This window comes from Zerene cesonia, chromosome 8, assembly GCF_012273895.1.
Source record: "Zerene cesonia ecotype Mississippi chromosome 8, Zerene_cesonia_1.1, whole genome shotgun sequence".
Classification (NCBI taxonomy): domain Eukaryota; kingdom Metazoa; phylum Arthropoda; class Insecta; order Lepidoptera; family Pieridae; genus Zerene; species Zerene cesonia.
In genome coordinates, this window is record NC_052109.1 from 4397485 (window position 1) to 4416865 (window position 19381).

Genomic DNA, 19381 nt, shown 5'->3' on the forward strand with positions numbered 1-19381 from the left:
AATTATTTAAAAATTGTACAAGCTTCAGCTGCATTTAATTAATAAATTATTGTAATTTAAGCCGGCATTAGACTGTGACTAAATAATATAGTTAATACCGTATATTCCCAAAATGATGGGGGTTGATGATTGGGATGTCCCTTTTTAAGATATTTATCTTTCTTGTATTATTTTCTGAGAAGCCCTTAGTTATTTTAATGGGCTATTTACAATTTACAATATATTCATTATTGCCATAAACTGTTTATTATTTATAGATCTGAACACGGAGTAATTTAATATTAAATTATAGGCAATCAATAGGGAAACAACAACTCATCGGCTATAATACTTGAGTGTACACGGATCGTATTTTCCCGTTTAACTGGTATGTTAATCTTGTCATCTTGAATGTGGACGATCGCTCCGCGTCATGCGTCTTTACTGTCATCAACCTTCATCAGCATTTTGACGAAAGCAATCGAAAAGAGCGGCCGCAGTTCAAGATAAACTAATTAAAGTTCAATTCGACTTCAAGAACATCACATTGCAGTGTTATAAATTAAAGTGCCACCAGTTATTATTTCTTTTAATACACGTAAATGCTTATAAATTTTTTATACATGTGTGTTTATATGGATAGATATTTCGTTTCGTAGTGAATTCATTTTATGCGATTTGGTGTGTTCAGTGTCATATTCTATGTTGTGTTTGATATTATGTGTAAACGCGGGAAGGTTATCAAAAAATTGACATTAGAGTGAGATGCAAATATGAGGTTATTGGTGTTTGTTTTTATTTTAAGTTCATCGTTATCAAAAATTGAATCCTGTGAGTATTTAACCAATTAAGATATATATAATATAATTTGTAAACAGTTTCATATAATAATTTACCTTTAATTTGTCATTTACTAAACGTACATATACTGTACATCATACAATTTAATTTACCCTATAAATTCTAAAACAACAACTCACAAAGATTTTAATTTTACTATTGATTGTTGTAAAATGTAAATTAGTTCTAAATGGCTTTAAGGATTTTCCAGACAATTAAGATAACGTTTTGTATTTTATGGTCCACATTCTTCACAGTATTACTAGTTTTCGGCATTTTCCTTTATTTATAAACTAGCTGGTGCTCGCGATTTCGTTCGAGTGAACTTTGAACGTGAACAACTGGCGGCTATAAATAAGGTTAAATCTATAGATGTAATAACCACTTTTCTTTCCGAATTATCGCATATATCTTTGATTTCAACATCAAATGTCCTCCAGATCTCGATTCTTAGTAATAGTCGACAGAAAATGCCCATCAGACTGAACAACTTTTGCTAAGACATCATTTCTATTAAAGTTTAAGTATAGCTGGGCCCTTGGATTTCTCTATGGGGACTTCCAAACCTTCGATTTTTATAAGTGAACTGAACAACTTTTATGTTATAGTGTAGCTGGGCTCTTGGAGTTCCACATCGAGAGTTCCAAATCTTCGATTTTTATATTTTAGCCGAAAATTTACATCAGACTGAACAATGTTTGCTAAGACCTCATTTCTATACATATTATAGTGTAGCTGGGCTTTTGGAGTTCCAAATCAGGTGTCCAGAACTTCAAATATATACACTCGATAGAAAATGCAAATCACGTGTAACAAATTTTTTATGGCACAATTTTCATAGTTTAGGTGGTCTGTCGCGGTTCTGCATCAGGTGTTTCAGTTTCTAATGTAAATTATAGCCTATGCTTTGCCTGGACTTAATACATATGCAACAAAAAAAAAAACTTTCATTCAAATCCGTCCAGCAGTTCCAGAGATTAGCAATTTAATTAGCAATAAACAAAAAAAATAAACAGACACCACCTTCAATAATTATTTTTTTAACATATTTAATGAACAGACAGTTTTTTTACTCTTTTATTTTATGTACAGATTTATAGATGATATCATCTTTTAATCTCGTTCTCATCTCTTTTTCTAATTTTCGTTTAAGCGTTCCAAGGAGAAGTCTGTAACGTAAACAACAAGCCTGGAAGCTGCAAGTTGCTCTCACAATGTGCTGCTCTTGTGATCGAAATCAAACAAGCAGGCACGCCAATGCCAACATTTATGAGGCGAAGACTCCAGTCGCTCGGCTGCGGTTTTGACAACGAAGAACCACTTGTAATAAGTACTTTCATATTTGTTTTTATTCCACATAATGCTACAGACGTGGAATGTACCATGTCTACTAGGTTTTTTCCGCTCTTATTTACGTACAGGCTTGTGTGTGCCTGTGGTTTTTTATTACGTGTTTGCATAAATCTCAAAAGAATTGTATGTAAATAAAACGGTTATTTCTTACCAACATTCTCGTATCCAATGCATAATATAATAGCTAAGTAGTTTACCGCTATCTGCCTGTCCCTATGTATGCTTAAATCAAATTATTCAAAACTACGCAAATGCTTTGTATACGGCGTTTGAAAGATGTATTGGAAGTCTCAAGGAATATTTTTATATATCATTAATGGTTAAGTTTTAGACAAAGCGGACGGAGCCGCGGGTCAAAAGATAGTGAAAATGAAATGAATGAAATAAATAAATAAAAAAAATCGGATTTTTAGGTATGCTGTGAAACACCCTACACAAATGTAAATACACAATTTAATTTCAATAATGACAGAACAAACCAGCAGAAACCAGATTTATGGGGTACTATCACAGAGAGACCATTTAACACACAAAGGCCCACCTTCGATGTTAATAAAAGGGGTCAGAATGATAACAGCATAGTTGATCAAATCCCTGATGTAAGGAACCACCCGAATTTAAGATTACTCCCCAGAGACTGTGGTTCAATAGAGTCTGAAAGAATATTTGGCGGGAATCGGACGTCGTTGTTTGAAATGCCCTGGATGGTGTTATTATCCTATAGATCAGGTAATCAATTGTGCTTTAGATATATAGATAAAAATGTCACCAATAAAAACACAATAAAACGTCACAAACAAAGGTATATAGTCTTAGTATGATAGTATTTTGCTGGCAAGCCCGTCCTGACCGAAAGCGTTATTAATATTATTAATTGTAAACTTTCTTTAAACTATTAAGTATCACAATCAAACACGACTATTGAATTATTTGCAAGTAATATTATGCTTACTTACGTTATATTCAATTGTACAAGGGCAAGGGGGGGCAGGATGGTGCAGCTGCCCACTTAACGTTTGTCATTTGTTCGAGCGTTTACAAAGAATCTTCGAAAATTATGTTTTCATCATCCTAATATAAACAAAACAAACAACGACCACTATAATATTAAAATCTAGTAATTACAAAAAAAAATCGCTGTACACTTATTCAAAGCCAAACTCCTTGTTATTCTAATAAATGTTATTACTTACCTATTTACAAGTTTACTACTATTCTTACAACTGCGCTTATGTGTTCTTTAATAAAATTACAGGCCGTGGCACAAAATTGAGCTGTGGGGGTACGCTCATAACGGAACGGTACGTCCTCACCGCCGCTCATTGTGTTTCATTCCTCGGCAACAAACTGCAACTAGAAGGCGTTATACTCGGTGAATATGATATTAGACAAGATCCAGATTGCGAGAGAATGGACGGCGAATTAATTTGCGCTCCTCCTGCTAGGGTAAGTTGAAACCACAGTGACAAAATGTGTTTGGAATGAAAGGAAAGACTTAGTTTGTATGTAAATAGCGTTATGTACAAATGTTTAAATGTGTTAAAAAAATACCTTGAAGTGTTTTTTTTTTGTATTTGTTATGTAAATCACACTAATATGATAAATGCGAAAGTACGTTTGGATGTTTGTCCTTCAATCACATTGAAACTACTGAACGGATTTTGATGAAATTTGGTAAACAGACGGGCTATGAGCTGACTTGGATGATAGAATACTTTTTATCCCGATTAAATGCTTCCTTGGGATAAAACAAGAATCTTGATGTCCGGACGGAGCCGGGACGAGCGTCTAGTAATAAAATATGAATTACATCGCAACTTCTGTTTTCAAATAACGTCTTCCATTATCTTTAATAACTTTTTTCAGAGACGTTCCCAAAAACTTAAGCAGTTTTTCAATTCGTATTCGAGTCTCATTCGTCCTCAATTCACCTCGTTCGTGTGTTTTTTTCTAATGTTAACTACGTATATTTTTCCAGAACGTGACAATTGATAGAATTATTGCACATCCTAGCTATTCTCCACAAACGTTGTTTGATGATATTGCATTGATAAGACTGTCGGAGCCTGCTGACTTTTCTTTGGGTGAGACATATTTTAACGAACTTATTTAATAGTATTTTCTTGTATTTGATTTCACCGAGCATTGGACTTTTAGAAATTTATGACATTTTAACAGATTTTAAATGCGATTTATTGATTCCTTAATTTTGACTTTCGCAAATCTTGGCGGTGATACAAAAATCGTGAATGTAATTTCAAACTATTATTACACTACCCAATATTATAAATTACAGAAACAGCCACAATACAGATGAAATAGTACCTTAAAAATAGTATGATACTATTTATTAGTCTTGACCGTCTCCTTGGTACTGTAGTTAACGGATGAGCGTAGAACCGTCCTGGGTTCAATTCCCGGTGGAGACTCCCAAAAATAATGTCTCGCTCTACCAGGAGTCAGAACAGAGGGCAGATCACCTTCTTGTCATAAAGAAAATCGATCAGTGAAACAGATGTATATCATCTGCCCTTTACCTCACTAAGACAAGGGACTTCACACCACATCGTCTAAATCGCGCTTCAAATCCGTTAAAAAAGCTTTACTTTTTAAACTCATAATATTTTAATTGATTAGAATCAAACAGCAGTAGTTCAAGAAACTACCTGGTGTCTGGTGAATTGTATCGTATATGTAGTGTGTTGTAGTTGAATCTGTCGTTTCAGAATAAGATGACAGAAATTTTTAATTTCTCATATACTTTATCCCTACTTATATATATTTTCAGATAGCATGAAGGCCCTTTGTTTGCCAACAACACCAGAGTTACAGAATGAGAGACTAGAAGGTTTAAAAGGAATAGTGGCTGGCTGGGGAGCGACTGAGGATGGATTGCAATCACCTGTACTTCTCAGTGTTGCCCTGCCAATAATTAGCAACAGGGAATGTCAAAATATTTTCAATGAGTAAGTCTTAATACTTGGTAAAATCAAAAATAGCAGTAAAAAGTTCAATGCTGCAAATAATCTCGATCTGTCAATGCAACGTCTCACCGTAAAAAACTAGAAGATTATTTAAAGAAGAACATTTGTTTGATATAAAACGTTGAAAAAGGAACTATCCTATTATAAGAGACTAGACAAATATTCATATAAATGATCATTAAAACAAGACTAAACAGACAAAATTTCGTAAGCACCAATCATTGAAAAAAGAAGAAGTGAGTGTAAAGAAGTACTCAATGCGCTAAATATTATCATTTCAGGTCACCGCACATTTATGACCGTCAGCTTTGCGCTGGGGGTGTTCAGGACAAGGACTCGTGTGGGGGGGACTCCGGAGGGCCCCTCATGTACCCTGGTCGGACGGGTGACGTCGGAATTCGATATGTCCAACGGGGAATTGTGTCTTATGGCTCCAAGAGATGCGGGATTGGGGGCTATCCAGGCGTTTACACTAGAGTCGCTTATTACATGGATTGGATTTTAGACAATATAAGTTGAGAATTGAAAATGACAATGATTAAAGTATTATGTGAATACGTGACGTGATATGTAAGCTTAAGACTATTATCAGTGAATATATTATATTTCAATATAATAAAATATTTATTGCTATGTAGAATGCGACATTATTCGTATGGAAATCCTGTTTTTAATTTACAGTTTTAATTAAAATATGGAATTTTAGATTTCAAAAATAAAAACGCTCCGTTCACCAGCTCCACTGTTATTGACTTTCAAATTTAATTCAATAACAATTTTTTTTATAAATAATTAGGCATTTATGTATAAAGTAACTGTGTAATATAAAGTAGCGGGCAACTGCGAGCAGCTGGTGATTCGCCTGATGGTAAGCGATCACCATCGCCCATGATCATTCGCAGAGGTAGCGTCTCCCGTAGCGTTGCTAGCTTTTAGGGGGCTTTTAAGGGGTAAGGGAAAAGGAAAGGATTGACGACTGGAAATAAGGAATTGACTAGGACGGGTGAGGAAAAGGAAACGGGCCTCCGGCTCCCCTACTCACCGCACGCAACGCAGTGGCATAGTGGCCCTGTTTCACACCGGTTTTCTGTGGGTGTCTGGTACTTCCCCGATGCTCAAAACAACCTTCAATTCAGAATATCTACCCAGAAGAAAGGACATGAAACTCGATAGTTCCTCATTTAAAGATATATCTCGCTTTATACCTATCACGCATGTATCTGTGATGAAAATTTCCGTTTTGTACGACGCCTACTCTCTTACCTCGCAGCTTTTCCTTTGCTTTGTGGTTGCCTGGTAGAAATCGCTCAGTAGCGATAAACCACCTTCTGTACCTCAACTTCTTCAATTTCTTTGTGTACAATAAAGAATTTTTATTATTATTATTATATAGATTTTAAATAAGTGCAATAACACAGGTTGCATTCAACTTATTACTATTATTATTAATTTTGCCGTTAAAACGTTTTACTTGAAGCCCTTTTTTTATAGTTTAGTTTAGGGGAAATCTTGCATAGATACCCATGGCCCCGGGGAAGAGGTCGTAGGTTAGGTTAGGTTAGAATTCCTACCGACTAAAAACCCACTGTGTTCCCTCGAGCCGCATAAGTGAAGGGGCCATGGGTGCTTGTTAAAATTGGTCCGCGACTTGTAGGCCTGACCTTAATATGACGCTGGACTTTAAAATAAAAAATCATTAACCTATACAATAAAAATATAATCTAAGGTAAAGGAGAATCTTGTGGGACACCCATTTGTATAACTGGAAAGACTTGCCTTTTAATTAAGCCTAAAATGCCCTTTATGATGTGCTGAACTGTATTGAATTCAAACGTCTACATTTTAAATAAAATTTGTCAAAAATCACGTAGGTCACCATACTTTTGTTTGAACTAAAATAGACTGCTTGCTAAATGTACAAATATTTTTTATTTTATTTTCTTTTCGGAGGGCAGATCTTAATTGAATCAATCCATCAACAATAAGAAAACCAGTAAGTAATAAGTAATGTTTAATCAACGTATCTTGTAGTAAAAGCATTTTTTGTGTAAAGATGTGGACAGATGTCTGAAAAATCCAAATATTCTCTCTAGCAGCAAATTACATATTTCTATAGCTTAAAAGCTGCATCACTGCCTAGTATGAACAAATTCCGTTTTATGATTTTCGCGTGAAACAGTATGTTTCATACATATCTAGTCCATACATAACTTTCGCATTTATAATGTTAGCAGGATTTAAACTTCTTTTTTATGTTTTGTCATGTTTTTTCTTACATTGAAGTTGTCTCGAAATTTATGACACAACATGACAATTTCCGGCATAGGTAGATACAACCATTACTAATCCGAAGATGTTAAAAAATAACTCCTAATCGATATGAATGCATTACCAGGCTTTAAATGAGTGTATGTAAAATTGAATCCTGTCAAAAAAAGTCGAAGAATAGTAGTAAGATTAGTGTGAAGTCATCGGAACTTAACAATGCTGAGCAGTCGACCGCAAAGCTGGTGGAAGCAGATGGAAACCCAACACCAAATGCCATTCCGACAAGAACGCCATGCCCTCGGAGACCAAGGGTAATATAACAAATATATTTAAAAAACACGCTTTAATGATAGAATCAACTAAACTGTCTCACTTGCTCTTATACAGAGTATACGTAGCAAAATAGACTCATGTACTTCACTCATGTCATTGTATTGTCACCGATCGTTGGTAAGTGTACAAAGTTTGAATTTACCTGTCCGTTGAAATGGACCAAAAACGAGTCTCAGGAGTTTGTTACGTACAAACACACAGTAAAAGTTAATAAGGGTGTGTTAAAAAGATGCTTTACATTACCGAATCGATTATATTCAACATTAGATTCTTTTATAAAGTCGCCGTTTAATACGTAATATAAAGCATATTTATACTTTAATGCGTCTTGAAACCATCTTCGTAAGCGTATATTAATAACCAAATCCAATGATAATACCTAAGTACCATGAGGTGGAAATCCTTACCAAACATATAAATATGTAAATAATCATACATATTCTATTTGTATATGTACAAATATTATAATGATAAATAAATTCCAGAGAAACATTGCAATAACCAAACTACTAGAAGCGTGGAAGATTTTTAACGCTCACTGGATGAGAATAACCAGCGACCCGTTTCATTGGCAACTATTGAAAAGTATCACATTTTTTGTTATAGGCTTGAAGCTATTTGACGATATTAAAAGGCACAGATCAAGTAATTCATAATTTGGTTTAAAATAGCATAGAGAGAGTCCAATCGCATAAAATTATACTTGTTTCAATAAAATAAATGTATGCCTATAAATTGAATTTTATTTAAGACGATATATCATTAACCGTAATAATAACTTACTATAAACATTGACTGCATGACTTATCAGTGTATTTGAACTCAATAAATAAGTAAGCAACGTGTAAATATTGGATGTATCACCGATTTCTTTTGCACTTGTTCTTTAATTTATGACCGCCTCCTTCGCACAGGAGTTAACACGTGAGTGAAGAACCGAGGGGACCTGGGATCGATATTCAGTGGGAACTCACAAAAAAAGTTCTCGTTCTGACAGAAAAGAGAAGGCGTAGGTGAAGGCGATCAACCTAATTGTGCATAAACAAAATTGATTAGTGAAACAGATGTATATCATCCGCCCTAATGATACCCCACTAAGGGTCCCGGGACCCGAAGGGGTCGCGGACGTATTTTAACCAGCTCCCGTGGCCCCTTCACTCAAGTGGCTAGACGGAACACAGTGGGGTTTTGGTCGGTAAGAATCCGATATAACCCACGGCTCCATCCCCGGGGGCCGTGGGTATCTATGCAAGATTTCCCCACTATAAAAAAAAAGGGGTCCCGGGACGACACTCGCTTGGCGACGAGTCCAACTAGCACATGACCTTTTTTTCTGTTATAAAGTGCATATTATGGACCTAAACACAAAATGCGTAGTGCATTTCGTATTTAGGTACATCGATATAGAATTTGAAAAATCTTATCTGGACAGCACTCGGATCCCAGCTTGTTCCACATAACAGAGAACGCTTCGGCACGAATTGGGCCAGCTCGCACCGGGGAAATACCACACACAGTTGCATGCTACTGGTTTTCGTACGGTGAGTGTGGGAGCCTGAGGGCTGTTTGCCGTTTGCGTTAGCAGATGAAAGAGGCACTATCTCTGTGAATGTTCATGGGCGGTGGTGAACACTTACCATCGGACGAATCACCAGCTCAGTTGCCCGCTTATGGCATAAAAAAGATGTGGCGACCCCAAATAAACGGGACCAAGGCAAGAAAGAAGAAGAAAAGTAAATAGTTAATATTTTTAGGTTCACTTTTAGTTATGAAAGCTTAGTTGGGGATAATATTTAACCTACTCGTGTTCAAAATGCAACAGGTGGAAATCATTTATTAATTAATTCATTTTTGCTTAATGTCTAAATGTATAATACTCGCGTAAAATCAAGCACTAGAAAATACTATAGTTCATATTTGTTATTACACCCAATCTGCATTTAGAAAAATATTGACACTCAAAATATGAATGAAAACCTCGATATTTTTTAGTTATTTATTATCTAATGAAAATGTTTAATGAATTTCTGTTGTGTTACATAGATATTGCCTTTAATGAAAAGTAATAGAAAGATTTAGTTTATAGTTTTTAGTTTAATACTCCTATTTTTCTTATTTAAGGTAATAAATACCATACTAGTAATATAAAGTAAATAAGTTTTACGGAATCGCGTTAATAGTACAACGATGGTCATTTTAATCTAATTAAAGTTAACTTTTCTAAGCTTATATAAAATAGTAAACATCTGAGTAGAGAAGCTACTTCTACTACTAGTATTAGTAGACTAGTAGCCCGGAGGTTTTGTGCCATGAAGTGTGGATTCCGCCATTTGGAATACAAATAAAAAAATAATAATTTACTAGAAAGCTTTTGTGATTGTCTCAAGTATTTTATTGTAGGCAATGACAAAAATGACAAATATTATAGATATTCACGGTCTAGGAACGTATTTTGATGCAAATGTGGTTTACTACTTTAGTTAGGTATATATATTCGTGTTTTGCGGTCTAGAGTTAAATAACGCCCTCTTGTTGTTATCTAACGCTGAACTTTCTCACGACGCATTTTGTAACAGGTTTATCGAATCGGTTTTTCCGTTGGCAACTACATTGACGTATCATATCGTATAACATTGCTCCCAAGTAATTAAACCCCAAATAATGAATCGGTGAAGTTTAAAAAGTAAAACAAGTAAATATTTTTTACACTATCATCAAAGTTTCTAGACAGGCAGATGCTATTCTAGATTCGAAAATGATGCCAAAACAAAACAGCATTTTTTCTTATCAAATACAAATAATCACGTAGCTAAATCGGTTAAAAACCCACACTTATCTAGTAACAAAGCCAAAATAATACAGTTTAATTAAGAACCTCCATCGTTTTTTGAGACTTCGGTTGAAAAATAGACCTAGTATACCTAGTATCGATGCCATCAAGAGTGTAATTCCTGTGTGTTTTATAGAAGAACATACAGTACATAAAAAAACAATCATAAAAACTTTTAAATGTTGTGAAATTATTTTCCGTCGTGTTCTAGGTTCTTGATGTAGAGCAAAAAATAGAAAGAAAAACATGATCTTCTTTTTTTTATATGAAAAGGAAAAAAATTGGATGGAATACTTTTGCATAATCACCGAACATATAAAACCCTTACGTGGTCGTGATCACTGGATACAAATATTAAATGATTATACAATAAATGGAATGAGCTAGCGACGCGTGGAAAGTACAATCACAGTTTCGATGTATTTACAGTGGTACAAGGAAATCCCGTACGTCAGATGAGCAACGTCCTTCCAACAAAACACGCTTATAACACAGTGTAAATATTTTATACTGTGCTTATAGTGTAGACGTGTTCTGTTCGTGAAATAAAAATAATATATTTATGTACAAGACTTAATGTATTGATAACCTTATGCCGCTCAGGTTAATCAGTTGGGTGTTGATTGTCTTGGCCGATACTTGACTAACTTAATTTATCTCATTTGTGTGGAAAACCATGTATAATATGTGTATAAAAATTTGTGTTATAAGTTTCATTTTATTGTCGTCTGCTCTATGTGCTAAAGGTAGGTGTCAAATGATGATTTCTCAATGTCAAATATTATATCTGTGCAATAACAAGCTATTCATCGATTCCTTGTTTTGCAATTATGTTCAATTACTTCATTTTTTTCTTTAAACAAACACTGTATTAAGTCAAATATAATATGAATTAAATTATGATTTTGTGACATTTGTTAAATTCAGGTGTTACAGAATTTATCATCAATATGTTTATTGTTTTTTTTTTTTAATTGAAATAGCTGTGAAATAATGTTTATAGCATAATTTTTGCTTCGTAGCTTGATACATACTATAAAGAGGAGATACGCAAAAAAACATGAGATATTTTTCCTTGTCTTATTGCACAGTGGGGAAAAGCATTTACACTGGTAATAATGTGATAAGCTTGGTGGGGTCACTTTAAGATAAAGATTCTATACTAAATAGCTTGTTATTATAATTAACTTGTGAAAAATAAAATTTAGTAACGCTAAAAGTTATAAATTTAAAAAGATGACAAGTAGGAGGAAGAAGGAGTTTGTAAGTAATGGCAAAGCTTAAACAAAATAGTAGTACTATCACAGTAAAGCTTTATCAACAAGGTTCTGGGTTGTATTCAAAATTCTAAACTTTATGTTCAAAAAACTCGAAAACAAATATAATAGTGCTACAAGAATCTTAAGGCGCCTGGCGTTATTTGGATCTAATGTCGTCATCATGTGAAACGGCATTTGATAACAGATTGTTGTGTAGTTTTGATGTTCCCCTATTAACAATAATTTTCCCTTTCCCATTCCAATAACTGAGGAGAAGTTTCGTAAAAATTAGAGAATCGGTTCAAATTTGCAAAATTTATATCACCCCCACCGTCTACTGGCATAGTTTTCCAAGTACTAAAAGATCCTTCTAGCACTATTCCTTGGCTATCTAAGACGGAGCAGTAACGTCTGTTGGGTCAGCTAGATATTTTTGCATCCCAAAGATTATTCTAATATTTTTATGTTATTCTAGGCATAAATAACGTTATATTAAAAGTCAAACATACATAAAATTACTCATAATTTGTTGGCAATAGTGATTTGAAATATTGAAAAAAAAAACTGTATGGTTGAACAACCTGTTCATTGTAAACACTATGCTTGCACACACATGCTATAACGCACACTAACTCGTGTCATAACTGTTGTACCCATACTGATTCGTACTTTATATAACGTATTAATAAATTATAAATGACATTTGGTTGTACTTTTTAAGTTGAATGAGAGATTTTTCTTTCGAAGATTTAAAAATATGAACATATTGGTTTTATTACGATAATCGCAACTCTTATTTAAAAATCCTATCACTTCTAAACCCTTATAAAATATTTGAATACCGTTTGAATTACTACCCTAAATAGATACATAATATACAAAATATGGTATACTCAAATATTGGTCATTAAGAATGAGCGGGTTATGAAATACTACTTTAAGGATTACCGACTTTAAATCTACGGCTCCCTAACTCATCGAACGAAACACTCTAGTGTGTGTGTAGTAGTTATATCTATACTATATCACGCTGATTTTCTGTGGGGATGCGGTACTTTGGGGGGTAATCGAGACGTCTTAAAGTAGTAATAATTCCAATGTAGGAAAGTGATGGCCTTTATAGCTCTGTCTTTAAAAATACGTACGAGATATTGAGGAAAAATAACCTCGTCTTAAATTAAAACTTCACAAAGCTTTTAATGACATACCTATCCTTTTTCTGATAACTCGACTGCGCCAAGGTTTGAGACAAATTCGGCAATACAATCAAAATCATATATATTGTAGAATTTTAACAATTAATTTCATGAAAATACATATTTGGAATTTCATGGAATTTAGATGTTTTAGCCATTAAAAAGAAATAAAGAATGGTTATTAAATTTTAATCTTTTTGTCTATTAATCACAAAAAAAACCCTGGGCAAGCCAATATTTAGTTCAAATTATAACATTTTGTTTATGAAAAGTATTTTTTGGGATGACTATCCATAAATTTAGCGGGAAAATAAAAAATAAATTCGTGGCTGACAAGGAATCATTCGATGGGTCTCCAAAAATGGAATTATTGCTTCTAAATAGAGTTTTTGCTAAAATAAACTTTAAACGCGATATACGCATCTAAAGTAGTAAAAGCAAAATGTACTTTTGAATTTAATTTTTTTTATATCCTAGTAAGCCGTCGGCGGAAAGTTACTTAATTAATAAATTTAAATATGAATTAATATAAAAGTATGTAAGTGTAACTTAAGTAAATTCATTTAAAAAAATCGACCATACCCTGTCACTATCTCATTAAGTATGATCCTGAGTGCCCCTACTAAAATCAAAATAACATTTGTAAATTCTTGGTAAAGCTTTTTTTTTAATTCAAATTATATCTAATAAGCAAGCTTCAAAATGAATACAAGATAAAAAGAAGCCTTAGATATAAGAGTTACTGTAAGTTTGATCTAGTTCTATTATACCTGATATACCTGAATAACAAAAATTGTGAGTATTTATCTTCTATCTATATGTTATTTCAGATGTATGCCAACATGATTCACAATGTAAGAGAGTAACTCAATGTCCAGGCATATACGAGAATTTGCAGACAAGTAACAAACGATTATTATTTATAAATTTACTCAAAACACTTGGGTGCGGTTTTGACACGGATGAAACTCCCATGGTGAGTTATAAATTACAATTAATCATTATTTAGACATTTACATACATTAACAATAAATTACTTAAGTTGATTTTAGGTTTAAAAATTTTTAACAATATTTTCATTCTATACGTTAAATACATCGAAAACATATCTGCAAAAAAAAAGTTATGTAAAAACCACATGTTTTTCCCTAACATTTAAATTCCACGTTAGCTCTTAAGAGAACATTTATTTTTATCGATTTAAAGTCCAACGGTCTTTGAAATTTCTTTTGTATTATTTTAAGAAAGTCACTACGGTATACCCAAGGATTAACCAATCCTTTTTTTTCTCTTCCTTTCTCATGACATAACACTTTGCATGATTTCAGATATGCTGCCCAAAACTTTTGGCCTCAGCTAATGGGACAGATTTGTTACCAGATATTTCAATTTGTGGTACACAAAATGAATATAGAATTGTTGGCGGGACACAGACTGAGATTGATGAGCATCCATGGATGGCACTGTTGAAGTATACGAAACGTAACTATCCTAACTTTTTAATTTATTTTATTAGACTAAAGAAGAAATAAAGAAGAAGGAAGAAATGAAACTTGTCATTTTTACGGTAAATAATTCTGCTGCTTCAAATTAATTACGCATTGTATGCATGCATGTTGGTTCATCCTGATCTGTCGATTAATCAACTTTCAAAATTTTTGTTAAATAATTAAGATCTATTAAAAATTGGCTAAATATAAAAGGATAGGATAGGAAAGGAAATAAGGGAAAATACTGATGAGTTATAATATGCCTATAACCTGCCCTATATATTTATCTATGAGTTGTTTCTATAGGATTTTAATTCGACTGTATTTTATTTACCTTGGAACTTTTCAACTAGGTGAACCGATTTTGATTATTCACTAAACATGATACCTAAGTACCTACGCCCTACAACACATTTTAATACGGAAATCAGTACCGGTTCTGAGATGAAGCGAGTGGAGCGGTGACTCTGCCCGCAACATCGGAAGGGGCGCCATAATACATAATAAAAAAACATGTCACTAATAAATATAAAATGACATAAAAAGTATTAGTGAATATAACACTAGGTTTGTTTGACAAATTCGTTTATCAAGTGCGTGCAAGTTTTATTTATAATTGTAATAATTTCTAGATACTGATTTAAAGAGTGGTGGCATATAATACAAAATACTACTATACTGCCTCAAAAAGCAGGTGTAAGGTTTCGATATAACTGCAGTAGTAGCGTGTCCCCCCTTGTAAAGTGTGAGCCACTTCTAGCCCCCCCACCCAAGCCTATAATATAGACGTATATCGCATAACATAATCTCTCGGAGATATATACCAATAGAACCGAGCAGAGTCGTTCTGATACCCGCTGTATTCCAAATTGTTTTTAAAAAATCTACTATTACTAATGATCGATGGCACTACGTAAGCTTTAGAAATCAAACTTTGGAAGTATGTGTCTCACAGAGCCTCGATCGATATGGGGCGGTGATATAGTTATTTATACGATTCAATAGCTTTTATCTATAACAGAGTTTGATATGGTGGTATGAATACGTTTTTCTCGATCCAAGATTACGAGCTTCCCTATCGCGCTCAAGGGACTCTCCCTCTACACTGATTAACGGATTGTATCTTGCCACTTTTTCAATCACAGGTCTAATTTTATTTCGACAATAGCGTTAGCGGTTCGAGATGGACGTTATGTATAATTGTATGTCATCCGCATATTAATGTAGACTATATTTAATTTCACGCCTAATATCCGTACTATAGTAAAATGAAAAGTAAAGGACCCAAGATAGAACCCTGCGGTACTCCTCTGGTCACTTTACTTTGCGTAGAATATCTTATTGCATATTACATATTTTCATGCAACTTTTTTTTTGCTTTAAAATACATAATTATTTTGCTTTTCTTACAGCAAAGGGAAGTGGATATTACTGTGGCGGAGTGTTAATATCTTCTAGATATGTTCTCACAGCAGCACATTGTATAAAAGGAGCGGATTTACCATCAACATGGAATTTGTATGTACATAATCATGCTTCTATTTCCCATTTCATATGTAAGAGTCTCACTCATAAGCAACCAAATGTTCAAGGACATTTGACATTAAATCCTTTAAATTCATAAACCTAACTAAATTCAATTCATAGGCAATAGATCCTTTTATATTTAATTTTTAGTTTTATAACATCACAGAATTATACGGGAATTTGTATTTGTGTGTACCAACACACATTTATTCGAAGCATGTTAAATATGAATCGAGCTTGATGTTATGTATACACGAATATTATTTATACTTTTTTAAAATTTCAAAATGTAAAACTCATGCCCCCTCTTAAACATGTGAATATTAAACGACTCATTTCAAATATTTTCTTTCGATATAATGACAATCATTATTTTTATTAAAACTTCATCTAAAGATCAGAGACAAAGGAAATCATTTTTTCGCGCGCCAACTGCTATAAAAATTAGGCTCTATAATTGTTTGTGAAAAAAAATAATAAAATAAAAGTTGTGTGTGCGATTCACATGCAATAGAAGTGAAACTTCAGTAAATCGACAAAAGAATGAATAAAATAGTATGTATATTTCTGTCTCATTCTTTGCCGGCTTCATTTTTTATTTTTGTATTTGTGTCTCTTACCTGTCGTTTTTTTCCGTTGCATCAGGTTTGAAATCAAAACGATTCTAAAGAAGTTTCACTTCAATATGTTTGTTAACAGTTCGTTTCCAACTTTTCAGGAGTGAAGTGCGTCTCGGAGAATGGAATCTAAAAACAACTCAAGATTGTAACCGAGACGATTGCGCTTTGCCAGTTGTGAATGTTCCCATTGAAGAAGTTATACCGCATGATCAATATAGTGCACACGATGGAAATCAGCAATATGACATAGCGCTTATAAGATTGGCGAATGAAGTTAATTTTACTGGTGAGTAAAAAAGATTTAAAATCGATATAGGCTAACCTGTAACAAAATATAGACTTATAGCAAATACATCGTGATCTACTAGATTCATATTAAGTGTTAACAGAATGTGGGCTACTAGTATATTAAAGCACTATGTCTGGATAAATTTTCGCAACAGGGAAATATGAAGTTTAGGTGTAGGTGTAGAGTGTAGACACGTCTTAAACCGAATGCAAGCATCATTTTATTTTATTTATTCTATTTTTATTTTTTTATTTAACAAAGGGGGAAGCCATTGATTTTATTTATTTTTCATTCAATGGATAAAATAGCATTCGTTAAGCTTAAAAAGTTTCAACTCTCTGGTGCATTGTATATTTTGTAGTTTGTACCTACTGACACATAGGCAATAGTTTTTATATTAACTGTACACCACAATAATTCGCAGCCAGCTCAAAGTTGATAGGATTACTCGAAATACCATCATAAATTTAATTTATTAAATCTCCATCGATCAGACAGAAAAGGTTACGAGGGGTTTAAGGTCACAAAACCGCTGTTCCATGTATTAAAAAAATGTTCTGTACTAAAATGAATTCAGACAAAATTTCTAGGTCTATAAAAATCTCTAAATATGTAAATAATAAATAAATAATTCTCATATATAGGTTTGTATGTAACCGTAAGATTATAATTTAACATGCGAGACAAATTATGTTCCGTAAGATTTGTTTGTTATTTAACGCATTATTTTTCGTTTCACTATAATAGGAATACAATGCAGTCGACGGAGACCCGCGATTTTAATGCCCATTTCACAATTTATCGGTAGATTGTAATTCACTGAAAAATAATATAATATTATATTGTACTAAATAATTTGTGGGATACTATTTGTCGACAGATTACAATTCTACGGAAATGTAACCCGCGAGATTATAATCTAAGTGTGTTTATAATCCGATGGTGACAACTAACAGAAAGATAACTATCCTACCAATTTTGAAGTTGTTTACGAATTTTTATGCGCTCGGATGTCGGAATTTATTAGCTCTAGAGTATTTTATACCAGTTAGGATATACTATTTTTATATAGGTCATGATTATAATTTAACTTACTTTTTTACAGACTTCGTGAAGCCAATTTGCTTACCACACGCTCCAGAATTTAAGAGCATGAAATTTGAAGGAATGACAATGGAAGTTGCTGGTTGGGGAAAGACCGAAACAAGTGAGTGTTTTCAGAAATAGTAGGTATACTTTAGTTACCTTTAACTCAGATAACACAATATTATAGTAGTTAGTAGTACATTAAAAGTATATTTCGTATCCGAAAATAACCAAAAATTATTTGAAAATCGGCTAGAATTTTGACAAAAAACTGAAAGACCTTTAGTAAATAAAGCGATATTTACAAAGATATTAATAATATATTTGCAACAACGTAACGTTATACATATAAACACTAACTCTTATAGGTTTATAGCTCTGCAGTGGGACCTGAACTTAAGTGGACTGATGATGATAATATCTTATACTTACATTCTATTATTTACAGTTATTTAGCATTATTGGCTTTTTCAGAATCTACATCGGATGTGAAACTTAAAGTCCGTCTGCCTGTTATAAAAGAGGATGATTGTAAAGAAATTTATTCAGCTGCGAACAGAGTGATAACGGATAGGCAAATGTGCGCTGGTGGTTTGTCGGGTGAAGACTCTTGCCGGGGTGACTCCGGAGGCCCACTCATGGGTCAGGACAATACAAATAACAAGGGTAAATGGTTTGCGGTGGGTATAGTGTCCTATGGACCATCCCCTTGCGGCACCTTAGGTTGGCCTGGTGTCTACACGCGTGTTACATACTTTACCGACTGGATTATTAGCAATATGCGATCATAACTATGTTCAAGTCTTTTCTGATAATATTTACGCATGCAGTAAAGCGAAATTTTGTACATACAATTGGTATTTGAAATGAGAACTTTAACATAAATTCCCAAAACACCGAGAGACGTTTAAACAAATTAGAAAAAAAAGTAAATATATATGACAGATATGATAATTTCACACAAATTCCTGTAATAAAAATATTAAAATATAAACAAATCAAAACAATTGTATGTTCTTCCAAGAATACATGTAAATCTTGTGTCTGCTAATATTTATTAAAGCCCGCTGTATAAAGATCAAGGTCTAATTGATCTCATTCCGTCAAGGCCGTGAATTTGCATCATCGGAATCGCTTAATTGAAGCAACCTGAATGTGCCATTTTATCGTTTTATTAAAGATACCTTATTTAATATGTGAGTGTTATTGTATTATTTCGATTATCCCTCGTACTTTACCTTACAATAAATAACTAAAATCAAACCAAAATCTCTAAAAGAGTTCCATCGAACCAATAACTCAGAATGAATTAATGGTTCGATGGAAC

General features: G+C 33.3%; 2 protein-coding genes across 2 annotated transcripts; both read left to right on the plus strand.

The window, feature by feature from the left end:
- The first annotated feature begins 398 nt into the window (after window positions 1–398).
- On the plus strand, window positions 399–5790 carry LOC119828398 (CLIP domain-containing serine protease 2-like). Its single transcript, XM_038350531.1, has 7 exons — window positions 399–810; window positions 1973–2142; window positions 2586–2901; window positions 3428–3618; window positions 4151–4256; window positions 4961–5138; window positions 5438–5790. Exons 1-7 carry the CDS (start codon window positions 753–755, stop codon window positions 5673–5675), a joined length of 1257 nt encoding a protein of 418 aa, XP_038206459.1. The 5' UTR covers window positions 399–752; the 3' UTR covers window positions 5676–5790.
- A 5228-nt stretch (window positions 5791–11018) lies between these two features.
- Window positions 11019–19253, plus strand: LOC119828399 (CLIP domain-containing serine protease 2-like). Its single transcript, XM_038350532.1, has 7 exons — window positions 11019–11333; window positions 13873–14018; window positions 14371–14524; window positions 15945–16050; window positions 16778–16965; window positions 18074–18175; window positions 18529–19253. The coding sequence occupies exons 1-7, from the start codon at window positions 11264–11266 to the stop codon at window positions 18843–18845; spliced, it is 1083 nt and encodes a 360-aa protein (XP_038206460.1). The 5' UTR covers window positions 11019–11263; the 3' UTR covers window positions 18846–19253.
- The last annotated feature ends 128 nt before the right edge of the window (window positions 19254–19381 follow it).